Source organism: Pristiophorus japonicus, chromosome 13 (genome assembly GCF_044704955.1).
Source record: "Pristiophorus japonicus isolate sPriJap1 chromosome 13, sPriJap1.hap1, whole genome shotgun sequence".
Classification (NCBI taxonomy): domain Eukaryota; kingdom Metazoa; phylum Chordata; class Chondrichthyes; family Pristiophoridae; genus Pristiophorus; species Pristiophorus japonicus.
The window spans coordinates 61,483,910-61,511,473 of NC_091989.1; the positions used below are offsets into that span (position 1 = coordinate 61,483,910).

The 27,564-nt window shown below is 41.1% G+C and overlaps 1 protein-coding gene across 1 annotated transcript in view; it reads left to right on the plus strand.

The window, feature by feature from the left end:
- The window catches only part of dera (deoxyribose-phosphate aldolase (putative)), a 35,577-nt gene extending 10,219 nt beyond the window's left edge, over positions 1 to 25,358 (plus strand). Inside the window, exons 4-9 of the mRNA XM_070896668.1 lie at positions 2,314 to 2,409; positions 3,898 to 4,032; positions 7,520 to 7,648; positions 21,146 to 21,258; positions 24,193 to 24,342; positions 24,507 to 25,358. Coding sequence (XP_070752769.1) covers positions 2,314 to 2,409; positions 3,898 to 4,032; positions 7,520 to 7,648; positions 21,146 to 21,258; positions 24,193 to 24,342; positions 24,507 to 24,563 — 680 coding nt within the window. The 3' untranslated portion in view covers positions 24,564 to 25,358. The remainder of the gene's footprint in view (positions 1 to 2,313; positions 2,410 to 3,897; positions 4,033 to 7,519; positions 7,649 to 21,145; positions 21,259 to 24,192; positions 24,343 to 24,506) is intronic.
- The last annotated feature ends 2,206 nt before the right edge of the window (positions 25,359 to 27,564 follow it).

Consider the following 27,564-nt stretch of genomic DNA (forward strand, 5'->3'; position numbering starts at 1 on the left):
ACTAGTAGAGTGGATAAGGACGAACCAGTGTATGTGGTGTATTTGGACTTTCAAAAGGCTTTTGACAAGGTCCCACACAAGAGATTGGTGTGCAAAATTAAGGCACATGGAATTTGGGGTAATAGATTGACGTGGATAGAGAACTGGTTGTCAGACAGGAAGCAAAGAGTGGGAATAAACTGCCCCTTTTCAGAATGGCAGGCAGTGACTAGTGGGGTACTGCAAGGTTCAGTGCTGGAACCCCAGCTATTTACAATATAAATTAATGATTTAGATGAAGGAATTGAATGACACTAAGCTGGGTAGCAATGTGAGTTGTGAGGAGGATGCTCAGAGGCTGCAGGCTGACTTGGAAAGGTTAGGTGAGTGGGCAAATGCATGGCAGATGCAGTAGCATGTAGATAAGTGTGAGGTTATCCACTTTGGTGGCAAAAACAGGAAGTCAGATTATTATCTGAATGGTGACAGATTAGTAAAAGAGGAGGTGCAGCGAGACCTGGGTGTCATGGTACATCAGTCATTGAAAGTAGGTACAGCAGGCAGTAAAGAAAGCAAATGGCTTGTTGGCCTTCATAGCGAGAAGATTTGAGTATAGGAGCAGGGAGATCTTGCTGCAGTTGTACAGGGCCTTGGTGAGACCACACCTTGAGTATTGTGTCTCCTAATCTGAGGAAGGACATTCTTGCTATTGAGGGAGTGTAGCAAAGGTTCACCGGACTGATTCCCAGGATGGCAGGACTGACATATGAAGAAAGACTGGATCGACTAGGCTTATATTCACTGGAATTTAGAAGAATGAAAGGGAATCTCCGAGAAGCGTATAACATTCTGATGGGATTGGACAGGTTAGATGCAGGAAGAATGTTCCCGATGTTGGGGATGTCCAGAACCAGGGGTTACAGTCTAAGGATAAGGGGTAAGCCATATAGGACCGAGATACGGAGAAACTTTTTCACCCAGAGAATTGTGAACCTATGGAATTCTCTACCGCAGAAAGTTGTTGAGTCGAGTTCGTTGGATATTTTCAAAAGGGAGTTAGATGTGGCCCTTACGGCTAAAGGGAGAGAAAGCAGGAGTGGGGTATTGAAGATGCATGATCAGCCATGATCATATTGAATGGTGGTGCAGGCTCGAAGGGCCGAATGGCCTGCTCCTTCACCTATTTTCTGTTTCTATCAGTAGCCATGATCTAGAGTTTGCTTGTCTTCGGGGGTCATAGAGGAATTTCTTAGAATTTTTTCTGAAATTGGCCACAGACTTTTATTGCCTTTCCCCAGGAGTCAATGTTACTAATGATTGGACAAGGTAGAGCATGCAATCGCCTCTTCTGATAGACTGAGCGTTGATCCTACCCTCTTCATTCCACTGCATTCCTTTGCACCCTTATTGTAAAGTGCTGGTCTTTTTAAGCATGTTTGCAAATGCGACCTTGCATTTAAAAAATCGTGATGTTGCTAAAGAAAAATTTCTTGCTGGAAAATGCCACACTCTTGACAATTAATCATTGTGGTGTTTGCTTCAGTCACAAAAGACTTTACAGTAAACTCCTTTAATACATTCACCATATAATCAGGTTTGGAATGATAAAAAGCCACTGAGCTGCTCAAACCTGCTTCTTTCACAACATACAATCTACCCTATCATAGACACTGCAACTCCCCGAGGGAAAGCTCTACGTAAGCAATCCCTGATCCCCATAAGTAATCAAACCAAGCTCCAGAATGTCAAGTATCCTTGCGTCTCCACTATTTCACCCCATCCCCTAACCTGTAGTTCCAACTGCAGAGGAACAGATATCTATTGGGAAAAGATGTGGGGACTGTGTGAAATTGGAGCTCTAATTGCAGAGAAGATTTTTGTCTTCATGGGCCATGTATAAATTTGAAATCTATGCTCTTGCCATTCTGTACGAGTCGGTGATGGGAACAGATCTGTGTTCTGATTTAGGATTTATCCAGTTAGTGAAGCAACAGAGCTAAGAACATCCGTTGCAAATCTCCAGTCCCATGAAATTCAAACCGCACTAAACAGCAAGCAAGAAATACAACTGCAAATGGGGTTGAGTTGCCTGGACATTGAGGACAGGCTTGTCAAGGTTTATGGCATACAAGCTGCAGTCTGCTCTCTTAGATGTGTTCCTTGAGATTAAAATAATGTAAATAATTCATAGCTAACTTCTGTGTTAACAGAAAGTGTTAATGTCATACCTGTGATGTATGTACGGTTTATCTTCATGGTATATGTAGTTTACACATGCTTAATCCTGTTCAAAGTATTAAAGAGTGAAGAGTGAATCTGTGCTGTTTTTTGTAGGTATTACTACTGGTGCAGTGTGTGTTTACCCATCTCGGGTGGCTGATGCAGTGCAAACATTGAAGGCTATACAGTGCAATATCCCTGTTGCCTCAGGTATGAAAGTAACTTGAAACCTTTTTATGAAATGACAGTAAAATATGTTTAACTTGAAAAAAATATATATACTTAGTCAATATTGTTTAGGCAATGATTCTTATGAAAACTGTGACCTTGAGTTTATGATTGGTGTTATTTTAAATGAGTCGCTGCTAATATGAAAATAATGCCAATTGAAAAATGTAAGCTTGTACATTCTGGTGTAAGCACTGAATCGTGGTGTCCAACTTTGCTTCCTGCCCCACATCCACATTGTCAAAATCCGTTTCATCCTCCTATGCACCAATCCCTCCCTCTGCCCGTATCTCTCCCCTTCAGGCGCTGAAACCCTTCATTAGCTCGGGGCTTGATTTATTCAGTGTTCTGCTGTCTGGCCTCCCTGCATCAACCCTCCACAAGTGTGAGCTTATCCAAACCTTCACAGGTCATGTCCTCCCCTGCAGTAAGTTTCACATTGCCATCGCCCCCTCCCTCGTCCTCTCCATGCTCCTCTAACTTCATGTGCCTCAGCATATTCATTTCAAAACTTGTGCTTGATACCAAATCAAGGGAAGGCATTGGGCTGGATTTTCGCCAGGTTTGCTACCGGGTTTCCGTCGCGATTTGACGCTTTGCGCCGAAAACCCAGTTGGCGGGATCCTCGGGTACCTGTTTGTGGCGTCGCTTCCATGTACCGCCAGGGAGAGGTGCGCCGACGTGCAACGAAGCAGATTGCATTTGTGTCATACTTTCGGCACACTCCCGATCCTTATGCCATGCACAGAATGCCGACAGGTCAAACCTGTCAGCGCAGCCCTCCAGCAGCGGTAAGTGTGAAGACCTGCAAAAAAGGTAAGTTAAGGTTTTTATTAATTATTTTTTCAGCGATTTAGTAGGTCATGGTTTTGTGAATGTTTTTTGCAATTTTTTTCCCCCTCCCGAAGGCGCCTCTCGCAGCGCTACCGGCCCTGGACTAAAGTTGCCGAAATTTGCGGTTTGCACGCAAATCGTCGTGCAACGCTGACTTTACCGATGACGTAAAGGCTGAAAGTTAGGCCTAAAAACGGTAACGCAGCGAAAACAGTAATTTTGACGTAAAATTACTGTTTTCGACAAAAATCTGGCCCTTAGTTCCATCCCTACCTCAGTAATCTCGTGCCGCCATATATCCCTGCATGCATCCTCTGCTCCTCTCACACTGGACTTCTCCTTGTCCTCTGCTCCACCACTGTCAGCCTCTCAGCTGTGTTCCTGCCCTCTGGTATTTTCTACCTCGTTCCCAACTATTCTCGGAAACACGTCTCTTTTGATCTTGCCTTTGGTTTCCCACCTTGGCCTCTTTATATCTCTGTCCTTCTCCCATGCTTGATTGTCATGGTACCCGTTTTGTATTTTTATTACATAGTGCTCTGAAATGTGTTCCTGTACATGAGGAACACTATAGAAATGCAACTTGTTTCTGTCATAACTGAAGCTGCATTGAAACAATAATTTTTTACATATCAGTGGCAACTGGCTTTCCTGCTGGACAGACACCACTGGCGATCCGTTTGCAGGAGATAACAATGGCTATTGAAGATGGTGCGACAGAAATTGATATTGTAATTAACAGAACCTTGGTGCTGAGAGGCCAGTGGGAAGGTAAGCGCTGTTCTATTGTACGCAATTAACAACCATTTAGATGGCGCTTGTTTCATTTAAAAATAAAATGCAATTTATATTGTAACGACTTGCCTGTATTCTCTTCTGAGCCGAGCGCTGTAAAAGGAGCTGGCTCTTTTGCGTCCGTTATAGAAAATGTCGTTACCATTGAGGCCTGGTCCTACGTTTAACAGATGATTTTTGAGACCCCACTCTTGGCACAGCATCGCCACCCATGGGCGTACATCAGAAAATCATTGTTACTACACTCACCATAATATTCTCTCCATAATTTCATCGTTCTGATCCAACTGGGACATTGATCAGACCAAAGGGAAGGTGTTTTCCCAGAAGCAGGAAAGAAAAAAAAACAAGGGTGAATTGTCTCACGTCAGTTTATGTACCGATTGCAGATAATATAAATGTCCTGTTGAATACTTCAGTGTCCTTCAAAATACTTCAAAAAACGTTAGTGGGAGTTGTGTACAGACCTCCAAACAGTAGTAGTGATGTTGGGGAGGACATCAAACAGGAAATTAGGGGTGCATGCAATAAGGGTGCAGCAGTTATAATGGGTGACTTTAATATGCACATAGATTGGGCTAACCAAACTGGAAGCAATACGGTGGAGGAGGATTTCCTGGAGTGCATAAGGGATGGTTTTCTAGACCAATATGTCGAGGAACCAACTAGGGGGGAGGCCATCTTAGACTGGGTGTTGTGTAATGAGAGAGGATTAATTAGCAATCTCGTTGTGCGAGGCCCCTTGGGGAAGAGTGACCATAATATGGTGGAATTCTGCATTAGGATGGAGAATGAAACAGTTAATTCAGAGACCATCGTCCAGAACTTAAAGAAGGGTAACTTTGAAGGTATGAAGCGTGAATTGGCTCGGATAGATTGGCGAATGATACTTAAGGGGTTGACTGGATGGGCAATGGCAGACATTTAGAGACCACATGGATGAACTACAACAATTATACATTCCTGTCTGGCGTAAAAATAAAAAAGGGAAGGTGGCTCAACCGTGGTTATCAAGGGAAATCAGGGATAGTATTAAAGCCAAGGAAGTGGCATACAAATTGGCCAGAAATAGCAGCGAACCCGGAAACTGGGAGAAATTTAGAACTCAGCAGAGGAGGACAAAGGGTTTGATTAGGGCAGGGAATACGAGAAGAAGCTTGCAGGGAACATTAAGACGGATTGCAAAAGTTTCTATAGATATGTAAAGAGAAAAAGGTTAGTAAAGACAAACGTAGGTCCCCTGCAGTCAGAATCAGGGGAAGTCATAACTGGGAACAAAGAAATGGCGGACCAATTGAGACAAGTACTTTGGTTCGGTATTCACTAAAGAGGACACTAACAACCTTCCGGATATAAAAGGGGTCAGAGGGTCTAGTAAGGGGGAGGAACTGAGGGAAATCCTTATTAGTCGGGAAATTGTGTTGGGGAAATTGATGGGATTGAAGGCCGATAAATCCCCAGGGCCTGATGGACTGCATCCCAGAGTACTTAAGGAGGTGGCCTTGGAAATAGCGGATGCATTGACAGTCATTTTCCAACATTCCATTGACTCTGGATCAGTTCCTATCGAGTGGAGGGTAGCCAATGTAACCCCACTTTTTAAAAAAGGAGGGAGAGAGAAAACAGGGAATTATAAACCGGTCAGCCTGACATCGGTAGTGGGTAAAATGATGGAATCAATTATTAAGGATGTCATAGCAGCGCATTTGGAAAGAGGTGACATGATAGGTCCAAGTCAGCATGGATTTGTGAAAGGGAAATCATGCTTGACAAATCTTCTGGAATTTTTTGAGGATGTTTCCAGTAGAGTGGACAAGGGAGAACCAGTTGATGTGGTATATTTGGACTTTCAGAAGGCTTTCAACAAGGTCCCACACAAGAGATTAATGTGCAAAGTTAAAGGACATGGGATTGGGGGTAGTGTGCTGACGTGGATTGAGAACTGGTTGTCAGACAGGAAGCAAAGAGTAGGAGTAAATGGGTACTTTTCAGAATGGCAGGCGGTGACTAGTGGGGTACCGCAAGGTTCTGTGCTGGGGCCCCAGCTGTTTACATTGTACATTAATGATTTGGACGAGGGGATTAAATGTAGTATCTCCAAATTTGCGGATGACACTAAGTTGGGTGGCAGTGTGAGCTGTGAGGAGGATGCTATGAGGCTGCAGAGTGACTTGGATAGGTTAGGTGAGTGGGCAAATGCATGGCAGATGAAGTATAATGTGGATAAATGTAAGGGGTAAGCCATTTAGGACCGAGATGAGGAGAAACTTCTTCACCCAGAGAGTGGTGAACCTGTGGAATTCTCGACCACAGAAAGTTGTTGAGGCCAATTCACTAAATATATTCAAAAAGGAGTTAGATGTAGTCCTTACTACTAGGGGGATCAAGGGGTATGGCGAGAAAGCAGGAATGGGGTACTGAAGTTGCATGTTCAGCCATGAACTCATTGAATGGCGGTGCAGGCTAGAAGGGCCGAATGGCCTACTCCTGCACCTATTTTCTTTGTTTCTATGTTCCGATTACTAGGTTAATTCTCTATTCTGATGCAAAGGGTTTCCTGATTGACATTTACCTTTCAACTTGGAAGTGTAGTTACAACACAGAAGGAGACCATTCAGCCCATCACGTCTGTGCCGACTGAAAAAGAGCTATTCGGCCCAATCCTACCTTCCAGTTCTTGGTCCATAGCCTTGTAGGTTACGACACTCTAAGTGCATATCCAAGTACTTGTGAGGGTTTCAGCCTCTACCACCATTTCAGGCAGTGAGTTCCAGACCCCCACCATCCTCTGGGAGAAAAAAATTCTCCTCAACTCCCCTCTAATTCTTCTACCAGTTACTTTAAATCTATGCCCCCTGCTTATTGACCTTTTTGGTTTTTAACACATCATTGGTTACGGTTGTGTACTAGTTCTGTCCCTGCACTACTAATCCAGAGGCCTGGACTAATAATCCTAATGAGTTCAAATCTCACCATGGCAGATTGAGAATTTGAATTATTTTTATTTTTTTTAAAAAGCTGGTATCCGTAAAAGTAACAATGAAGCTGTTGAATTATCTTAAAAACCCAACTGGCTCACTAATGTCCTTTTTAGAGAAGGAAACCTGCAGTCCTTACTCTGGTCTATATGTGACTCCAGATCACGCCAGCTTGGTTGACTCTTTACTGCCTTCTGAAGTGGTCTAGCAAGCCACTTCAAAAATGAGTATTGTGGGAGCACCTTCACAACACGCACTGCAGCAGTTCATGAAGAAACACATCAGAGAGAGAGTGGGACTAGCATATCCGGGATCGCACATTAGGGAAAATACGGAAAGCGGGAGTGCCATATTAAGGATAGTACTTTGGAGAAAGTAGGGGCAGCATATTAGAGATAGCACATTGGGAAGAATGGGAACAGCATGGTCATATTTGTAAATTGAAATTTTCCGTTTCAAGCTATTAACATGTATGGTGTTTTTAGAGCTGTATAAGGAGATTCAACAATGTCGTGATGTCTGTGGAGAAGTCCACATGAAGACTATACTTGGAACAGGAGAATTGGGTTCATTCACAAACATCTACAAGGCTAGTCTTATAGCCATGATGGCAGGTAACTTTGAATTCTGTCTGGTGGAGTCCTATAAAGGTTTACATAAAGTTCAGTTAGTAGCACACTTTCCTTTGAGTGTGAAGATGGTGGGTTCAAGCTGACTAATTGAGGTTGAGGTAGGGTTGTGTTGACAGATATTAACCTTTGGGTGAGAGTTTAACTTGGGCCCAGTCTGTCCGTTCTGGTGATTTAAGAAGGGCATTAAAGATCCTGCCGATTTAACCAGAAATGAGCAAAGCATTGTGTCTCTGTCCTGACCAACATCTCTCTTTCAACTAACAGCGGCAAAAACAGATTATTGGTGTTTGCGTGATCCTGCTATGCGCTAATTGGCTATACTGCATGCCATTGTTTATGTAGCACTTTGCGAACTTTCTGACTGAAATAATAAGGTGCTGCATATGTACACTTTTTAACTTTTTTACCATTTCACTTTGTGTTTGGACAAAATCAGACCCTTCTTCAAAAAATGATGCAGTGATATGCCACAGCACTGTCATAAATTAGCAAAACATTGGATTACGACTGATATTCTCCTCAAACCAAGTTCCTGGTCTTAGCTGAACTTTTCAGTAAAGCAAAGTGCTTTTCCACAAGGAGCGAGAGGAACTCATCAGGCTGGTCTCGTATCTCTTAGCAGCTTGCTCACTCTGCATTGCCAGGGGCTCAGGAGGATTTTTCATGTGTCTGACATTTTGCACAGAGAAAGGTGTGATTTAAATTAAAAGGAGGTGGTGGGGAAAGTACAGAAATTTACATGAGCTGTTATGTATAATGTTAATAAAATGATTGCAACATGGTGTCTTGCCATAGAGCAGTAGAATCATAGAATTGTACAGCACAGAAGGAAGCCATTCGGCCCATCGTGCCTGTGCTGGCTCTTTGAAAGAGCTATCCAATTGGTCCCACTCCCTGCTCTTCTTACCCCATCGCCTACACATGTTTTTCTTAACGATATATCCAATTAACTTTTTTAAGTTACTATTGAATCTGCTTCCACCACCCTTTCAGGCAGTGCATTCCTGATCATATCCATTCGCTTAATGAAAACATTCTCCTCATCTCCCCTCTGGTTCGTTTGTCAGTTATATTAAATCAGTGTCCTCTGGTTACTGACCCTCCTCTCTAGCTATCCTGAAAGAGCTATTGGCTTAGCCTCAATTCCCTGCCCCTTCTCCATACCATTTTCTTATTTTTCTTTATAAAAAAAAAAATTATTATTATTTCCCTTTGTAAAAGCTGTTATGCATTCTGCTTCCTTCATTGCTTTTGGTGCGGTAATAGTGACCCCAATCATACAGACAGCTGGTCTAAACTGTGAGCAATCTTGGCATTCTGTTTGGGTCTGAGTGGAGCTTTAAACGTCGTATCCTATCCATCACCAAGACCACATAATCCTCCTCTGCAATATTGCCCACCTCCGCCCCTACCTCAGCCCATCCACTGCTGAAACCCATATAAAAGCTTTTGGCACCATCAGACTTGACTGTTCACAAACACTGCCCTGGCTATCCTCTTACCCTACATAAATTCTACCTGTCCCACAACAGTTCACGTTTTGTCCCACACGAAGACCGACTGGTCCCTCAACCCCATCCTTGCTGATCTATACTAACTCTCCTTCCCCCAACACATTACATTTAAACGAAAGTGAAATATTGGGGATGCTGGAAATCTGAAATATAAACTGGAAACTCTCAACTGTTCAGGCAGCATCTGTGGAGAGAGGTACAGAGTTAATGTTTCAGGCTGATGACATTTTGGGAGTTTATAAGCAAATACAGAGGCAGGGATAAAGGGGGATGGCGGGCGCAAGAACCCGTGATTTCTTGATTTGCCCTCCTTTGATCTACTGACCTGTTCTCATCTCCTCCCCAAATTTGATTTCAGTTATAACCAGGTGGCATTGAAGTTGCACTGCAATGTCCTTTCTTTTAAATGAAAGGGGCAAAACATCACTTATAATGTATAAATTTTATGATGTATAAACAGTGCAACTGTCACTGATACTGCTGTAACTTGGTTATTTTGTGAAGCATTTAGTCAAATGTCTATTAGAGTAGGGAGTGAGAAGTTCAGGAACCAACTAAGGGGCGATAACGGAACTTTGTCCAGCTGTGGCACTGGAAAATTAAATCAAATTTGCACCTTGGAAATTAATTCAGTGGATCCTTGCGAAGGGAACAATGAGAAAAAGTTAAATATATTCTTGAGAGAGGGAATAAGTAAACATTTTTTGAACAGTATGTTGTGGACTCAAACAGGGAGCAGGCTATCTTGGATCTGGTACTGTGTAATGAGACAGGATTAATAAATAATCTCATAGTAAAAGATCTTCTAGGAAAGAGTGACCATAGCATGGTTGAATTTCACTTTCAGTTGGAGGGTGAGAAAGTTGGATCTCAAATCAGTGTCCTGATCTTAAATAAAGGTGATTACAAAGGTATGAAGGCACAGTTGGCTAAAGTGGACCTGGAAAATAGATTAAAGTGTAAGACAGTTGATAATCAGTGGCAGACATTTAAGGAGATATTTCATAACTCTCAACAAAAATATATTCTAATGAGAAGTAAAGACTTTTTAAGAGAAGGGAGAACCATCCGTGGCTAACTGAGGAAGTAAAGGATGCTATCAAATTGAAAAAAAATGGCATACCAAGTTTTAAGATTAGTGGGAGGCCAGAGGATTGGGAAATTTTTAAAAATCAGCAAAGGATGCCTAAAAAAGTTATAAAGAGAGGAAAGATAGTGTATGAGAGTAAACTGGCAAGAAGTATAAATACAGATAGTGAAAGCTTCTTCAAGTATATTAAAAAGGAAGAGAGTTGCTAAGATAATTTGTCCCTAAGAGGATGAGACTGGGGAATTAATAATGGGGAACAAGGAGGGAGACAGAAAGCAGGAAACCATAGACCAGTTAGCCTAACATTTGTAGTTGGTAAAATGCTAGAATCCATATTAAGGCAGCAGTAGCAGGACATTTGGAAAAGCATAATACAGTCAAGCAGAGAGAGTCAGCATGGTTTTATGAAATGTTTGACAAATTTTCTGGAGTTCTTTGAGGATGTAATGAGCAGGGTGGATAAGGGGGAACCAGTGGATGTGATGTATTTGGATTTCCAGAAGGCATTCGATAAGGTGCCACATAAAAGGTTACTGCACAAGATAAGAGCTCGCGGGTTTATATTAGCATGGATAGCGGACTGGCTAACTAACAGAAAACAGAGTGGGGATAAATGGGTCATTTTCTGGTTGGCAAGCGGTAACTTGTGGGGTACCACAGGGATCGGTGCTGGGGCCTCATATTTACAATCTATATTAATGACTTAGATGAAGGGACCGAGTGTAATGTAGCCAAGTCTGCTGCTGATACAAAGATGGGTGGGAAAGCAAGTTGTGAGGAGGGCACACAAAATCGGGAGATAGACAAGCTAAGTGAGTGGGCAAACATTTGACAGATGGAGTACAATGTGGGAAAGTGTGAGGTTACCATTTTGGCAGGTAAAATAAAAAGCAAATTATTTTTTAAATGAAGAGAAGTTACAAAATACTGCAGTACAGAGGGACCTGGGGTCCTTATGCAGGTACAGCAAGTAATCAGGACGGGCAAATGGATTGTTGGCCTTTATTGCAAGGGGGTTGGAGTATAAAAGCAGGGAAGTCCTGCTACTACAGGGTATTGGTGAGGCCACATCTAGAGTACTGCATACAGTTTTGGTCTCTGTATTTAAGGAAAGATATACTTGCATTGGAGGCAGTTCAGAGAAGGTTCACTAGGTTGATTCTGGAGATGAGGGGCTTGACTTATGAAGCAAGGATGAGCAGGTTGGGCCTATACTCATTGGAGCTTAGAAGAATGAGAGGTGATTTAATTTAAATATATAAGATACTGAGGAGTAGATGCAGATAGACGACAAGGTAGATGCAGAGAGGATGTTTCCACTCGTGGAGGAATCCAGAACTAGGGGGCATAGTTTAAGAATAAGGGATCGCCCATTTAGAACTGAGACGTGGAGGAATTTCTTCTCTGAGGGTCGTGAATCTTTGGAATTCTCTACCCCAGGGCGTATGGAGGCTGGGTCATTGAATATATTTAATGTGGAGAGTAGACAGATTTTTGAGTGATTAGGGAATGAAGGGTTATGGGGAGCGGGCAGGAAAGTGGAGCTGAGCCCAAGATCAGATCAGCCATGATCTTATCAAATGGCGGAGCAGGCTCAAGGGGTCAAATGGCCTACTCCTGCTCCTATTTCTTATGTTCTTATGTACAAGGGTGGAATTACATGCATTGGGGATGTATGAAAAATGTATTCCCAGTCTCCTACTGGCATTTACTATCTCTGTCAAGTGCATTTTCATGCAGGGGTGAGAATGAGGACAAGATAAAAAGAGGAGATAATTAATTCAGTCTCTGCAGTGATACAAGACCATGTATAGGGCAGATAAACAAAGAACGTGGATTTCTATAACACCGTGGGACGGAATTTGCAACCGGAAGAGTACCTCCAGAGTATGTCTCTGAGTCGATTTAAATTAAAAGAAATCTGCACTTGACTTCCTGCTCCCGGGCTTTGGAGACTTTGGGTCCTGAGCCTGCAGGCGTACACCTGCGTAAAGGCCCACGGATCCCAGGGATGCTGGCGGTTCACAAACGTCCCTGGGATCACATGGGTCAGGTCCTCCAATCAGAAAGGAGGATTCCTAATAAGCATATGAGGAATCCCCAAATATTTAAATAATTTATACTGGAATAAAAATGTTCCCATTTTTTTATTTAATTAAAAAATACCTTCACTAAAGCAAAGACAATAAAAATTTAATTTTTTGAAAAATAACTTTAAATGTTTTAATCCAGGCCAAAATTTACATAAGCTGATTTTAAATGTTTGTGCATGTTTTTTTTTTATACAATTTTTAATTTAAGATTGATATTAATCCTTACACTGGTGAAAATAGCCCAACTCCGTGCCAGCAAATGTGACTTTTGGGTTGGTGCAGATGATCTGTAAAGGTGAACCTTGACATCGCAAGTTCCGAGTTTTCGCGCATGCACACGCATGCGGCAACTTGGAACTTGCGGGACCTTTCTGAATGCTTATGGCAGCATACGCCATCATCTGGAGCGCAAAGTCCGGGTCCTTGTGACTCTGGCCTGTCCCAAAGTGCTTCACTTCCACTAATTATTTTGAAGTGCAGTCTCATGCTATGTATGCAGATGTGAAATATTATTGGTAATCACTCTTCAAAGTCCTTGAATGTGCCATCACCTCCCAAATCCTTGACCATCTTTCCCGGATCTCCAAGTTTGAATCCCTTCAATCAGGTTTCTGCCCCTGCCACAGTACCAAAATGGCTTTCGTCAAGGTCACAAATGACATACTAATAGAATGCGACAAAGGTAAACTGTTTCTTCTCTTCTCGATCTGTCTGCAGCTTTGACACGGTTGACAACACCAACCTCCTCCTTCACCTCTCCTCTGTCGTCCAGCTGGATAGGACTGCACTTGTCGCGTTCCATTCTTCTCTCTCCAGTCGTAGCCAGAGAATCATCTGCAATGGCTTCTCTTACCGCTCCTCAACCGTTAAAGTCTTGTGTCCCCACAAGTATCTAGCCTTGGCCCCTGCATATTTCTCATCTACATGCTGCTCTTCGGTGACATCTGAAAACATAACGTCAGGACCCACATGTACGCTGACGACGCCCAGTACTACCTCACCGATCCCTCAACCCTTCCACTATTTCTAAATTATCAGACTGTTTGTCCGAAATCCAGTACGAGATAAGCAGGAATTTCCTGCAACCAAATATTGGAAAGACCAAAGCCATTGTCTTCGGTCCCCGCCACAAACACCCTTCCCTTGCCGCTGACTCCATCCCTCTCCCTTGCAACTGTCTGTGACTGAACCAGACTGTTCTCAACATAGGTGTCGTATTTGACCAAGAGATGAGCTTCCGACCACATATCTGCGCCACCACTAAAAGAGCCTACTTCCACCTCTGTAACTTTGCCCGTGCCTCAGCTTATGCGCTGCTGAAACCCTCATCCATGGCTATGTTACCTCTAGTCTTGACTATTCCCATGGACTCCTAGCCAGACTTCCATCTTCCACTTAAGCTCATTCAAAACTTTGCTGTCCTAACTCGCACCAAGTCCCACTCACCCATCGCCTCGTAATCACTGACCTACATTGGCTCCTGGTTAAGCAATGCCTTGATTTTTAAATTCTCAAGCTTTGCTTTCAAATCCCTCCATGGCCTTGCTCTTCCCTAGCTCTGTAACTTCCTCCAACCCGATGCGATATCTGCACTCCAGTTCTGGCCTCTTGCATGTCCTTGCTGTGCCTTCAGCTGCAGAGGACCTAAGCTCTGGAATTCCCTCCCTACACCTCTCCATCTCTCTACCTCTCTTTCCTCCTTTAAGACACTCCTTAAAACCTACCTCTTTGTAATATCTCCTAATGTGACTCTGTGTTAAGTTTTGTTAATGCTCCTGTGAAGCGCCTTGGGATGTTTTACTACATTAAAGGCTTTATATAAATGCAAGTTATAATTTTTTGCTATTGAGTACCTGTAGGGACTGCAATAACAGTACAGGATTAGAATATATTGAGAAGGCAAAATTAACTTTTATTTTAAATAAGGTGAAGTAAAAGGATATTTATATTAATTTTCAGTTTGGGAGAAATCATGCAAAAGCCAGTGTTTAAATGTCACTTTGGTGAATCATAAATTAGCTTTGCAGTTTCTTAATGTTGCAGTAGGTGGCACTGTTACTTAGTGTCTGTATGTTGTAAGTCAGAGCTAGAAGATATTAAAGTGCTGCATAGTAGGCTCTAACCAGGGTCAACAAGAACATATGGATTCTGCAGATTCTGTGTAATCCCAATTCATCTTTTGTGGCTAACACTTTTTTTCTCCTTTTCCCCCACCACCCCCCCCTTGAGTCTTCATCTATTATACATTACTCTTTAACTAAAAGGACAAGATGTTCTAGCCCTAAGTTGCCTTGAGTACATTTTCTAATCTGGCCACTAAAGCTGTCTTTATATTGTGCAAGACCTGTGCCACTGCAGCCAGGTTATCGGAATATGGATCTTGTGCAGCTGGCTGCAGTCCAAATTGAAGCTGCTGAGACTTGGTAAGGTCAGCTGCTGGGACTGGTGCTTTTAGTGGGTCTGCTGCCCAGCCAGTCCTCGCAGACTGCAAGACCCACACAGGTACCCAGCAGCAGTAGGGTAATACAGTATAAAAGCAGCTTTGTGCAAGGATGGCCTGCGATGACCTTGCCTCTAAGATTGACCCTTCTAGAAAGAAAGATGTAGGCTTCCTATTCAAGTGCATGTCCAAGATTGCGTGACATTACTTGAAAAGTCGCAGTAGAGTTCAGCCAACATTTATCCTTTAACCAGCACCACAAAAACAGACTACCTGGTTGTTTATCTTCTGTGCATTCATGGAACATTGCTGCGTGCACATTGGCTGCCACATTTGACTCCATAACAGTGACTGCACATCAACAATTCAAGTTGCTTTGGGACTCCTGAGGACACACAAAGGTGCAATATAAATGCAAGGTCCTTGATTCTTTCCTGCAAGAAAGCCACCAATGCTGAGTATGACAAACCCGAGAGAAACTGAGAGCCAGATTCTATTCTTTTTTTACTTTGCCATGTAGCCATCCGAATCCACAAAGCTCTCTGGCTGTTTTTTAATCCCTTTGCATGGTTCTGAGTTTTTTTAATAGAAAGAAAGACTTGCATTTATATAGCGCCTTTCACAACCTTGGGACGTCCCAAAGCACCTTGCAGCCAAGCATATACTTTTTTTTGAAGTGTGATCACCGTTGCAATGTAAAAAACGTGGCTGGCAATTTGTGTACAGCAAGCTCCCACAAGCAGCAACGTTACGATGACCAGATAATCTGTTTTAGTGATGTTAATTGAGGGATAAATATTGGCCAGGGCATCGGGGATAACTCCCCTGCTCTTCTTCGAAATAGTGCCATGGGATCTTTTGCGCCCACCTGAGTGAGCAGCTGGATCTCAGTTTAACGTCTCATCCAAAAGACAGCACCTCCAACAGTGCAGAACTCACTCAGTACTGCACTGGACTATCAGCCTAGATTTCTGTGCTCAAGTCCATGAACCCACGACTGTCTGACTCAGGCGAGAGTGCTATCAACTGAGCCACAGCTGACAATGTAAGATTTGGCCAGTAACTTGCTCAGTGCTAGAACTGTACAACTCATGTTTTTAAAATGCTTTTTAAAATTCTTGTCTGGTAATTTAATTTCACTTTATTACACTCACTTAGTTTGTCTGGAGCTTTTTATGGCTGCTTAACGCGCCTTGAGCAGATGAACAAATGGCCTTTATTTTGTGTGTAGAGCAAACCAATTGAGATGGAGATGATAAAACTGTTGTGAAGGAAGAATCAGATTATAATTGGTCTGGAAATAAGCCCTTTCTAAATAGACTACTTCCGCTGTACAAAGAGAAATACTGCATTTACTAAACTTTTAAAATTATGACTTGTAAATAGCTCTGAGGATTATATTGTAACTCTGGAAAAATTACTTTTATGTTGCTATATGTGTTTTGCAAGCAACATGTAACTTGTGTTTGTTGGGCAGTAGTTTATTAAAATGCAAATAACCTCATTTAATGTAACTAGGTGAGCTGGAGTGACCCATTCTTTATTCTCCACAGACCAAATGTGTAATGCTGCCATCAGAATGGGGAGGGGGGAGGGAGGGAGGGAGACACGGACGGAGGGAGAGAGGGGAGTACAGATTCCTGCCCATTGAGTGATTCATCTTAAAACAACCTAGTTCTATCCTTATGGTTTCTCCTGCATTTTTAACAATGGATATGTTTAGCACTAAGTGCACCAGCACTGTTTGTTTCAGCCAGAACCCCAACAGTATCTTATCATAGTTTCCACAGACATTGCTGTGTCCTTTCTGCTTCGTTCAGTCCAGGCTTGTGTCAAAGATATTTTTTGGTCTTCCAACGATGAAGGGGTTCGCCTGAATGGCAGATTTTGTCATTTCCCCACCCCGGGTGTACATCTTTTCAGCTGGTTCAAAACCCAGGATGCAACACTGTAAACAAAATACAGTACACAGTAGGTCAGTCAGTATTTAGGGTGCGACCCTTCACCAGAACTGAAAACCAAAAAGCAGACGAGCATTTTCATATGGTTGGAAAAAGTACGAGAGAATATTGAGAAGGTGAGAAGCAGCAGATAAAGGGCACACATCCCAAAAGCTAACCCATGTTTTCTCTTTTCAGATGCTGACTGACCCACTGGGTATTTTCAGCATTGTCTCTGTTTATTTTGGATTTCTATTATTCGCTGTTTTTTTTCTTTATTTGTATGCCTGTTCGTGCCAACTTTGTTGCAGGTTAAGACTCCTTCCTTGGGGCTTTTAAGATTTCCATTCCAACACTTCTGTGGAATGTCCACAAACCTGCCCGAGGCGAATTGAGAATGACCAAGCCTCCATCCTGTTGCGAGTCATGGATTCCTCTGTAGTAACCATTCAGATGAAGTGTGGGAAGCTTTCTGCTCCTGAGGAGTTCAGAAAAAACCTTGACTTTTGTGCATGGGGTGGAGGGAGTGTACTCTCAAAAGGCACATTACAGATGAAAGTATTTGCTTATAAGGACATACTGGATGACGTATGTGCAAAATGGCTCAGATCTTGTTCATAATAACTTGCTATCGCGTGTGCATGGTGTGCAGACCAAAAACCTATAACAATTTGCAACAGTCTAATATAACAGGCAGCCTGTTATGTGATTGTGTACCAGAGTGTAATAATCTCCCATTTTGGCTTTATGATGTTCTGGCCTACAGTTGAATCACTTAACCAGTTGGCTTTAACTGCCTCCTGCATTATCTTGTAATCAATTTTTATCACCCAAGGCATTAAAGCTTTACGATATTGAACTTGTTCTGTGCCCTTTTGAGTATTTCTATCTCTTTTCCCCCCCCCTCCCACCCACCCCAGTACAGTTGAACAGGATAGTTCTCATTGTGGAAACTTGCTCTTTCCAATAACACAGAATCACGTGTTTTAGTCATTGGTTATGAAAAGGAAAGCTAGTCCTCAAAGAATCAAAATATAATTTCTGCCTTTTTATCATAATTGCAGATAAAGCTGATTATAACTAATTGCGTACTGATCTACTTTGAAAATTAATTTAACACTTTTTTCCAAATAATAGATTTTTTTGGTCTGGTCTTTTCTCATTAAATAATCCGTGACTTAGAATTTTAAAATTACAGTAATAATTTGATACATTAATCTTTGGAGTCAGTAATTTTATATCACTCTTCACACAGTCTTTTGGTTTGCAAATGAATAGTACTTTAATTCTGGAAAATGTATTTAAAAAGCATTAGCCATTCCGTGATAATTAAGAAAGATGAGTACAAAGGAAATAACACATAGAACATTTCTTTAATGAACTGAAAAATGTTAATCTTGTCCTGTTTAGTGATGAGGTGCAGAATTGCAGCTAAAACCCTTGGAGAATTGAAGCAAATGAATTTAGTAGTGGATGTAATTAAGACACATTGAGGCATCGAGAATAAGAATGTTATCTATCTTTTTCATCAAAAGCTGATTATTAAATGTCAAAAGAAAAAAATCTGATTATAGACTGTATAAAACAGTCCTGAGATGAATTTGCTTGTGCTAGAATGAATAAAGCCTTACTAAGGCTACATAAAAAGTAATCCTATATTTTTCAATTGAAAGCCCATCAAAAGATCATTACTTATTTTTAATGGAAATTTTCATTTACAGTTTGAAAAGTTGTGTTTGCGTTCCATAGAGGTGAGAGTGATGTACAAGTACTTGTATTATTACCTATAATCAGGGGTGCCAATTGGTATTTCAGACCTGTATGTTTTTCAGTGAATCTTAAAAGGATTCCTCCTCTATCTGCATATCTGTGTCTCCTATCTAGACAGATAGTTTGGACCAGTCGGTGATTTCTCCTTTGTGCAAGGATTTGAATTTGCTGTTGCTCTACTTCACGTGCCTTTGTGGGAAGAGATGGACAGGGTGACAGGTCTGGGGGAAACTAGTATTCAGGTGTATTAATCACAGTACTGTACATCGTCTAACAGTGTAGTCAAGATGTAGACAGTCCACATGTTTAACGTGTTAGTCCAAATTTCCCAAGTCCTTGCTAACGCTGAGGTGCTTCGCCCAACACCAAGGCATATTGGGCTTGCTCACGGTTTTCCGATTACATGCTGATGGTGGGTGAGGTTACTTGTCACTGACGTACTTGGAAAATGACCCTCATAGTGTCAGCTTAAGGCAGAGTCACACAAGCAACCTCCTCCATCGTTTGTGTTGGTGATATTCCAATTTGTTTCCTATTCTTCCGAGTTTTAAACCTAAAGAAAAAGCACAATTAAGTTCTGTAATTTATAGTGACTGCGCATTAAAAAAAGTGATGCAAATCCTTTGTGAGCTGACAATGTTTAAAAATGCCTTGGATATAGCAAATGTGACAGAACTTCCAAGTCTTGGACTTTAATTACAAGGCCCTGGTAATCATTTGTTCATCCTGTATATTTATAAAGATTTTATGTTATCAAATTGAAGACAATCACAGGATCTTTAAAAATTTCTACTTGTAGTACTTTTCAGCCAACCATGTGATCTAACCTGCCTGATCCCTCCTCACTTCATTTTCTCCTGTTGTTCACACAGATGTATTTGCTCCTCCAAACATAAAGCTCTTCAAGGTATTCTTGAAGGCTTATTCTTCAGAATCTCTTTGAAGTCTGTTTGTGGCCAAATCCCAATCATTTTACTCTTAACATTATTCTCCAGAGATCACACCCAAATCTTTAAGGCTTCAATTGGCAGCCACAGTGACCTAACAGCCTCCTATGGAGGGAGAGCCCGGTGGACAGCATCCAGAGGTATGGAGTCTTATGAAAGCTGCTTGGAAACACACGCTTTAAATACCAGCTGAAATCGTATCTTCCACAGACTGACATATGCTCCCTTTTGAACAGATGGCTTCTTGTGACCTCAGGTTTCTTGCACTAAAAACTGTCACTTTGCGCTCATTTCTGCATGCTGAGTAAATGAGTTTCACTCTCTAGTGGGGGATCCAATAACACATTGCATTTGAAACTTGGGAAGAGCTGTTTTAGGTCCTCGTCCAAAATGCTTGCCCAAAATATAATTTCTCAAAATATAATGTCTCCAGTCATGGTATATGGATTTTTCCTGCCCCACATTTTGCCCAGTTTAAAAAGATTCCACAATGCTAATGCTTTTAGAGCCTCCGATTCTATACGTATGAATTCAAGGATGTACACCATGCCAGGCAACTACTTGTTTATTTTTAAAATAATACGTTGTCGTCTACTTGACATCGAGGTGGAATGTTGTGCGAACAATGGAAAAGGCTGCACTGCTGCTTTATTCTGAAAGTAATCCTTATTAGTTTATGAATTATCTATAAAGTGTAGTTTTACTCAGGTGCGATATGTATTTATGATTGATCGAAAGCTGACCAAATATATATTGCAGTACTCCATTGCCTTGAAATGTATTGTTCTGTCTGCATAAAAGAAAATAATTTGTTTATATAGTGCCTCATCATATCCTCAGGATATCCCATAGTGCTTCACATCCAAACAATCACATCAAGTGCAGTCACTGCTGTAGATAAATGTGGCAGCAAATTTACACACAGCAACATCCCACAAATGTGTCCATTCAGTCCATTTTTCTCCATGTTGGTTGAGGGACAATTGCTGGACTGGTCACTGAGAGGGCTCCTGCTCCTCTTCAGTTGCAACCAAATAAATATTTTTTTTTCATTTTGAGTGCTTATTCTGTTTTATAATTGGAGCCACATTTCGCCATCATAAGCATCATGATTTTGGGACCTTTTTTATATCTAAAACACTGCAATTGGGGCCTTGGTTTCACATCTCATCTGAATGAAGCACTTCCAACAATGCAGCACTTGCTCAGTACTGTTATTAACCTAGATTGCTTGCTCAAATCATAGTGGGGCTTGAGCCCATAACCTTCTGACTCTGGTGAGAGTTGCTGCCAACTGAGCCGCATTTATTTTGAGATTATAACAAGTGAACCTTTACTTCTAGTTTTATATTTACGACATTTCTACTCAGCCTGCTTATTTTCTTCACATTGTTTTTCATTTTTCTTTTTCAGTTTTCTTTATGGTTTACCAGTCTTGTGTTGAATTCTTGCAGAAAGTCAGAGATTTTGCAGTATTTAATTCTATCAACACTATTATTGATAATTACTTAGCAACACTATTATTACTACTGTTGGAAAGCAAGCTCTGAACAGTTGTGCAGAGAATCGGACCCAAAAGTTCTTCTGCTTTTGTTCAAAAGCTTATCTCTAAATGATGAGATGGTGACTTTCTATTAAATGCTCTCATTATTTTAAATGTCACTCCCTTTTAATATTTTTTTTAGGTTCGGATTTTATTAAAACCTCTACAGGAAAAGAAGGGGTGAATGCAACATTCCCTGTTGCCCTAGTGATGGTACGGGCCATCAGAGACTATTGTGCGAAGACAGGTTACAAGGTACGCCAGCAATTGGGAAATATTCTGAAGTATAATTTCTAATATGACTTGTTCAACATGATTCCATGTACTCTTTTTAGAAAAATGATTTGTTTGCCTAAATACGGTAGCACGTTGCAATGAACAGGAGCTGTGAGGCTCAGCATTTCATAAAGAACCCAATTGTGAATGATTTACTTGGATTGAAAGAATGGATTGGAATCTTTAAATGAGAATATTCAGAGCTGTTGTGATAGAGACGCACAGAAATCAAGTTTTCTATTCCGGCTTAATTAAAAGATCAAGGACCGCCTTTGAACGGGCTTGTCAGGAGTCTATCCACTTCTAAGTCGTATGGGCAAAAAAACATGTAAAGTTCCAGGATGAAAGTGCAGCTGGAGTTAAATCTGTATGCAATTAATAAATGTCATTGCTTGCTTGGAGCTTGTACCCTTGACTCAAAAAAGACTTGGTATACATGCTGTACATGCTCCATGTTTAGCACTGCTTTCACCAGAAAATGGCAATGTTGTCAACTCATAATGTGGCTTAATCCACTCTGACTGAAGGAACCAGCCAATTGTTTTACACCTTTCCACTAACCCTCAGCACTGTTAGTTTAAAAAGATTGATAACTCTTCAATGTTTGTGTGTAGTTTTGCTTGCCTATCATTTGAAGGTTATGGAGTATAGCTTCCATTTGGTTACGCTGACTTGGATCGGCGCAATTCGGCCGCAACTTGCGCAAAAGATCGCGGAATTTTAAGTGCAAATGACGATGTGCAAATTTCGTTTTCGCAATCTTGTGCGCTAGTTTTAACAACAAAAAAAATTGCACTAGGCCTTGCGTCAGGATGAATTAATCACCGTTGAGAGTTACCGCTACTTATGCTTGATTTCAAGCCTTCGAGGGGGCTTTAAAAATTAAAGTTGATTTGTTTGGTCGCAAGGACACTAATCGGCAGTTTTAAAAGCTTTTGAATATATTTTTTTTAATTTACTAAGAAACTGACTATTGTCCCCCACTATGAATAGAAAATGGTTCTGTATATTTTTATGTCATTTAAAATCAGGTCACTCTCAGATCAGGTGATTGGGCACTGATAAATGCTTATTTTTTTGTGCTAAACCCATTTTCAGCTGTATTAATCAAACTGCATCAAGTTTCTACTCTTAACTATATTGAGAAATGTTTCTTAAAGCATAATTAATTTTTTTAAATTACGTTTTAAAACTCTGCCCGATTGCGCTGGTTCATGGCAGATTTTATGTTCGGCCATATGCAAATGAGTTCGAGCAGAAACTTGGGGTGGGGGGGGGAGGGGGAAATAGAGAGAAGCACTCCGGGCACAAATTGCACTCGAAGCAGAAATGCTACCTCTGTGTGCTTATGCTTAAGAGTCTGGGTCTTAAGATGTTAATGTAGCAATATTTTTGAATGTGACATTCCTTTTTAAAAAAACGCTTCCTATTTTTTTCATGTGCTATTGTTGCAAGCAAATTTAATCGTTAAAAGTACATACTCATTTTACATAACTCTCTCTTAGTTTCCTTCTGTTTGTACAAACAAGTTCCTAATAATGTAGTAGGTGTTGGGATAATATTATAAACAACTAAAGAGTCAGCTTGTTTTATTTTGATTACAAGTAGCTCTAACCAGAGCTGTGTTCAGTGCTTGTGTTGTGCTTTATAATTGGGACCTCCATTTCTACATTACTCTCCTGTGCAGTGTTGTATTGGAACATTTGAAAATAATTTGTGATTCGGATCAGTTGTGATTCTAATAATTATTGATAAATCCAATCCACAGTATCCTATTAGCCAAATGGTCTGCATGATAACGATGCATACTTTTTACATCAACATAGAGTTTAAGTTTAAATTATGATGATATATGTATTCGCCCTGCTAAAACTTGGAAACTTTAATTATTCATCAACAATACTTTGCATCTAGTCTCGCACTGCCATTTTGAATTTCTGCATGCTGCGGGTGCTACAGCAGAGCATCCGACTGCTTGCACCCTGACCCAGTATCCCCAGACACAGTGATAGAGTGATGCAGCCAGTTCATTGTCGTCTGTCTGTCTTGGAGACGGGCTGGAACAAGATGGAATCGGCTGGGATAGATTTTCAACTTTATTAAGTCAGCCACTCATGTAGAAATTACTTTAGAACAGGTGTTATTTTTTGTATCAACCCTAGATGTGATGATGTTGGAATGGCTGGATTCTGAGAGGAAGATGTTTGTTCAACACAGTACTTGCACATTACAATGACCATCTTGTACAAATAGATACTGCTGGCAAACTGGTTATAGCAAGTACAAAGTGATACCTAGTTGCAAAAACTGGAATTATGATTCAGCCTTCAGTATTTTCAATGATCTGTAATTTTTTAGTATTTAATATTCTTGACGTTCAAAAAGTTGGTTGTAACCTTTAATAATTGAAAATTTTCTTTCACTTGCCTAAGCCTGTAATTAAGTTTAAGCAAATTGCATTCCACTTGGCATTCATCAATGTCCTTTGCTTGAACAAAGCTTCACATCATCTGTTGTATTCTGACAGTTGGATGCAATTTAGCTATATGTTTTTATTAATAATATCCAGATTGATTCACAGCACCCAAGACTTGGTGTATTGATGACCACTTCATGACAACTTACCAGGTGAAGAGTTGGATGAAGACTGACCAGGGACTATCTTGTAAGACAATTGGCAACATAGAGAGTGAAGTGAAAGCTGCCTGTGGGCACTGTATGGAAGGAAACCTTTAGCTACAGCCATGATCTCACTGAATGGCGGAACAGGCTCAAGAGGTTAAATGGCCTACTCCTGTTCCTCTGTTCCAAATAGAAGTTGGCAAGTTAAGATGATCAGTTTAGAGAGAGCGCTTGTATGTCGGAGCTAAAACTTCTGATGTAACCTTGTAACCATTGTATTGTGTTCTGCAGGTTGGGTTTAAACCAGCAGGTGGTATTCGTACTGCGAACGATGCACTGACCTGGCTGTCGCTGATCAAAGAAGAGTTGGGCAACAATTGGCTAAAGCCAGAATTGTTCCGACTGGGTGCGAGCACGTTACTGTCTGACATTGAAAGACAGGTTGGTATCCCACAGAAAACTTTTGTGTTTAATTTTAAAATTAATTTCTATTCGTACTGGTTGTGTTTTGATAATTTCTTATAACTGCTGAGATTTTTTTTAAAGTTTATTCAAGAGAAGCTTGTGCTTTTAAATATACGGAATTCTATTTAACTTTTCTTCAGATCTATCATCATGTGACAGGAAGGTATGCAGCAGCTCATGAATTGCCAATGGCTTAAAAGAACATGTGTTACTGCAAGCCCAGGAAATGGTCCCGGATTTTCATTCACTGCATCATTCCTCCATCTCTGCACGTTACTTTTGCTGGAGCTTTGAATGTATTTTTTGTTTTGTTTTAAAAAAAAAAACATCAATTTTGCCATTTTTCACAAAGCCATATTCTGAATAGTTCCAGCTGTTAAATGTTTTAAATATAATTTGATCTGAGTCTGAAGTTGAAGAAATTCACAATTTTACGTCGTTAATTTATACTAAAAGTATTTTGAAAAAATTGAGTTCCTGTTGGGCTAGTTCCTGTGCAAATAGTGGCATGAAAATGTTATTTTTGTCTCTAAATTGAAGTGCTATACATTACAAATCATTCTGCTGAATGAAATAGATATAGTTTTATTTCGTCCCCAGTATACTGTAAATTCAGTGATTCCCATGCTCCCAGTGTGAAAACTTCCTCATGGGCTATTGGGCCGGTAAAGTGGAGCTACAGCAACAACAACAACTTGTATTTATATAGCACCTTTAATATAGTGAAACGTCCCAAGGCGCTTCACAGGTATTATGAGGTTTTTTTTAATTGACACCGAGCCGCTAAAGGCGAAATTAAGGCAGTTGCTTGGTCAAAGAGGTAGGTTTTAAGTAGTGTCTTGAAGGAGGAAAGAGAGGCAGAGAGGTTTAGGAAGGGAATTCCAGAGCTTGGGGCCTAGGCAACAGAAGGCACAGCCACCAATGGTTGAGTGATTATAAGCAGAGATGCTTAAGAGGGCAGAATTAGAGGAGCGCAGGACCTCCCGGGGGGGGGGGGGAGGAGGAGGAGGGTGGCGGCTGGAGGAGATTACAGAGATAGGGAGGGGTGAGGCTTTGGAGGGATTTGAAAACAAGGATGAGAATTTTGAAATCAAGGCATTGCTTAACTGGAAGCCAATGTCGGTCAACAAGCACAGAGGTGATGGGAATTCTAACTCTGATCACACTTGTGTCAGGGGGGCTCTCTGCTGGGACCGTCTGTTGCTTCTTCACTCAATTTGATGAATGCAAATTGGCCAAGTAAGTGTGATTGGATTATCTATATATTTATAGATATGTAGATAGAAATGTTAGTCAATTAATAAAAATGAAAAATGTTGAAATATCTACAGTCAGCTTTTTTCTTAAACTTCATTCATTTCTCATTATTTTTAATCACATAAATATTAAACTGCCATTTCAGTGGTGTCAAACATGAACTTTATTTGAACCAAACCTTTCAAACCCAAATGTGACTCTACCCAGACAAGAGAACTTTGACAAGATTCGTATGATACCTTTTCCATTTTAAAAAGTCTTTATGGCTATTTGGATAATAGTGAAAGAATAATTTGCTACCACGGCGCCAGTGTACTAATGAGGTTTTACACCCTCCTGGAGATGACTGATGGCGAATGACCAGCTCAACACCTCTCTCAACCTGTCGACTCGGTGATTCTCCGTTTCCATGGCAATTCTTTCTCCTGTGCTGTTTTGAGATGGTTCAGAGTCCATTCCCTGCCAGCTCCCAGTTTGAAGTTCAAGGGCAGAACTTCTTCATTGGTAACCCATTTTATTCGGGAATTAACGAGAAACGTTGCATAAGACCCCTTTTGGTCGCAGGCATCACACATTCAGTACAAAGGTAGCCTGGAATGTGTTCGGTCGCTTCAGAGTGCCTCCTCCCCAAGTGTTGATCCACAGTTTCAGTTCTCTCCAAGGTCTGCTTCTTTGACAGGGGATTTGCCCTTGCAACATACTTTTGTCACAAGGAGAGTTTGGCAAGGCAAAGCCAGCAGATGTCTGTGACAGCCAAGGTGTGGAGTCCACCGACCCAGCTCAGAGCCACTGTGAGCTGCTCCTGCAGACTACACAGCTGTGGCTATTAAGTTCACCAGAAGTGCGAAAAGATACTTCTTCGGCAAGAAATCTTGTTCTCTAGGCAAGAAATCCTGTTCTCTAGACAAGGAATCCAAATGGCCCCACATTATACATGCAATGGGCAGCAATTTCTAGCTTATCCAAAATTTTATCTAGCATTGAAGAAACTTCCTCGGCAGCAGGCTGAGCTGACTGCTTAGATTTTGGCACAAGAGTGTTACAATTTGAGTTTTCTGTAGCATCTTCCTCTTGCGAACAGTTCCAAAAGCAAACGATATCCCCTATGAACTGAAAATTGCATCTTTTGCTATCTGTGTTGTATTGAAACAGCATCACCTGGGTCTACCAATTAACTCCAACCATAAATGGTTTGTCGCAGAATTTGCAACTCAATTATGATTCATAGAAGCAAAACTGATATGAGGCACAATCCACAATTTATACGGTAAACTGGCGTTGGGGGTTGGCCACCCATTCTCGAAACCACCTGATGTTTTTTTTTCGGTTGAAAGTTATCTCTCTGGTACAGAAGTGGTTGCTTGCAGAACTCTTCGTCTCCATTTGTAGCGGCACAATGAACAAACTCTGAACGCTGCAAGAATATTTTCTCTTTGAAATTAAAGCAATTTCTTTGGAATTAGACAACGAACATGTCAACAGTCTTGACACCTTAGTCAATGATGCTGTAACCTCCTATGACTCTTGCGTTTCCTCTTACAGCTTATTTTAACTCCCCATGATCGTCTGGCATATCCCACCAGGAGGAATGCGAAAGGCCAGATGCTGTCGTTCAAACCGCGTTCTCTAGTTGCAAGTCTCGGAGGCCATTTTAGTTTCCAATAAAGCGTCTGCAGTCCATTTTAGAACTGTATTACCAACACTTTTAAAATGACATGCAAGATAAGATATACACACTTGATTGAATGAAAATTGTATTTTTGTTACAAAGACTCACTGGCAGACTGCAGACAAAGCCAATGGAGGTGCCCATAATAGAAAATGGTTTTATGGTGATTGATGCTCTGCAGTGATAAGCAACAAAACTCAAGGCTATCCATCAGAGAGGTGCGAGGAGTAGACCTAACCCATTGTATAACTCTCAGTAGGTTCGATAGCGGT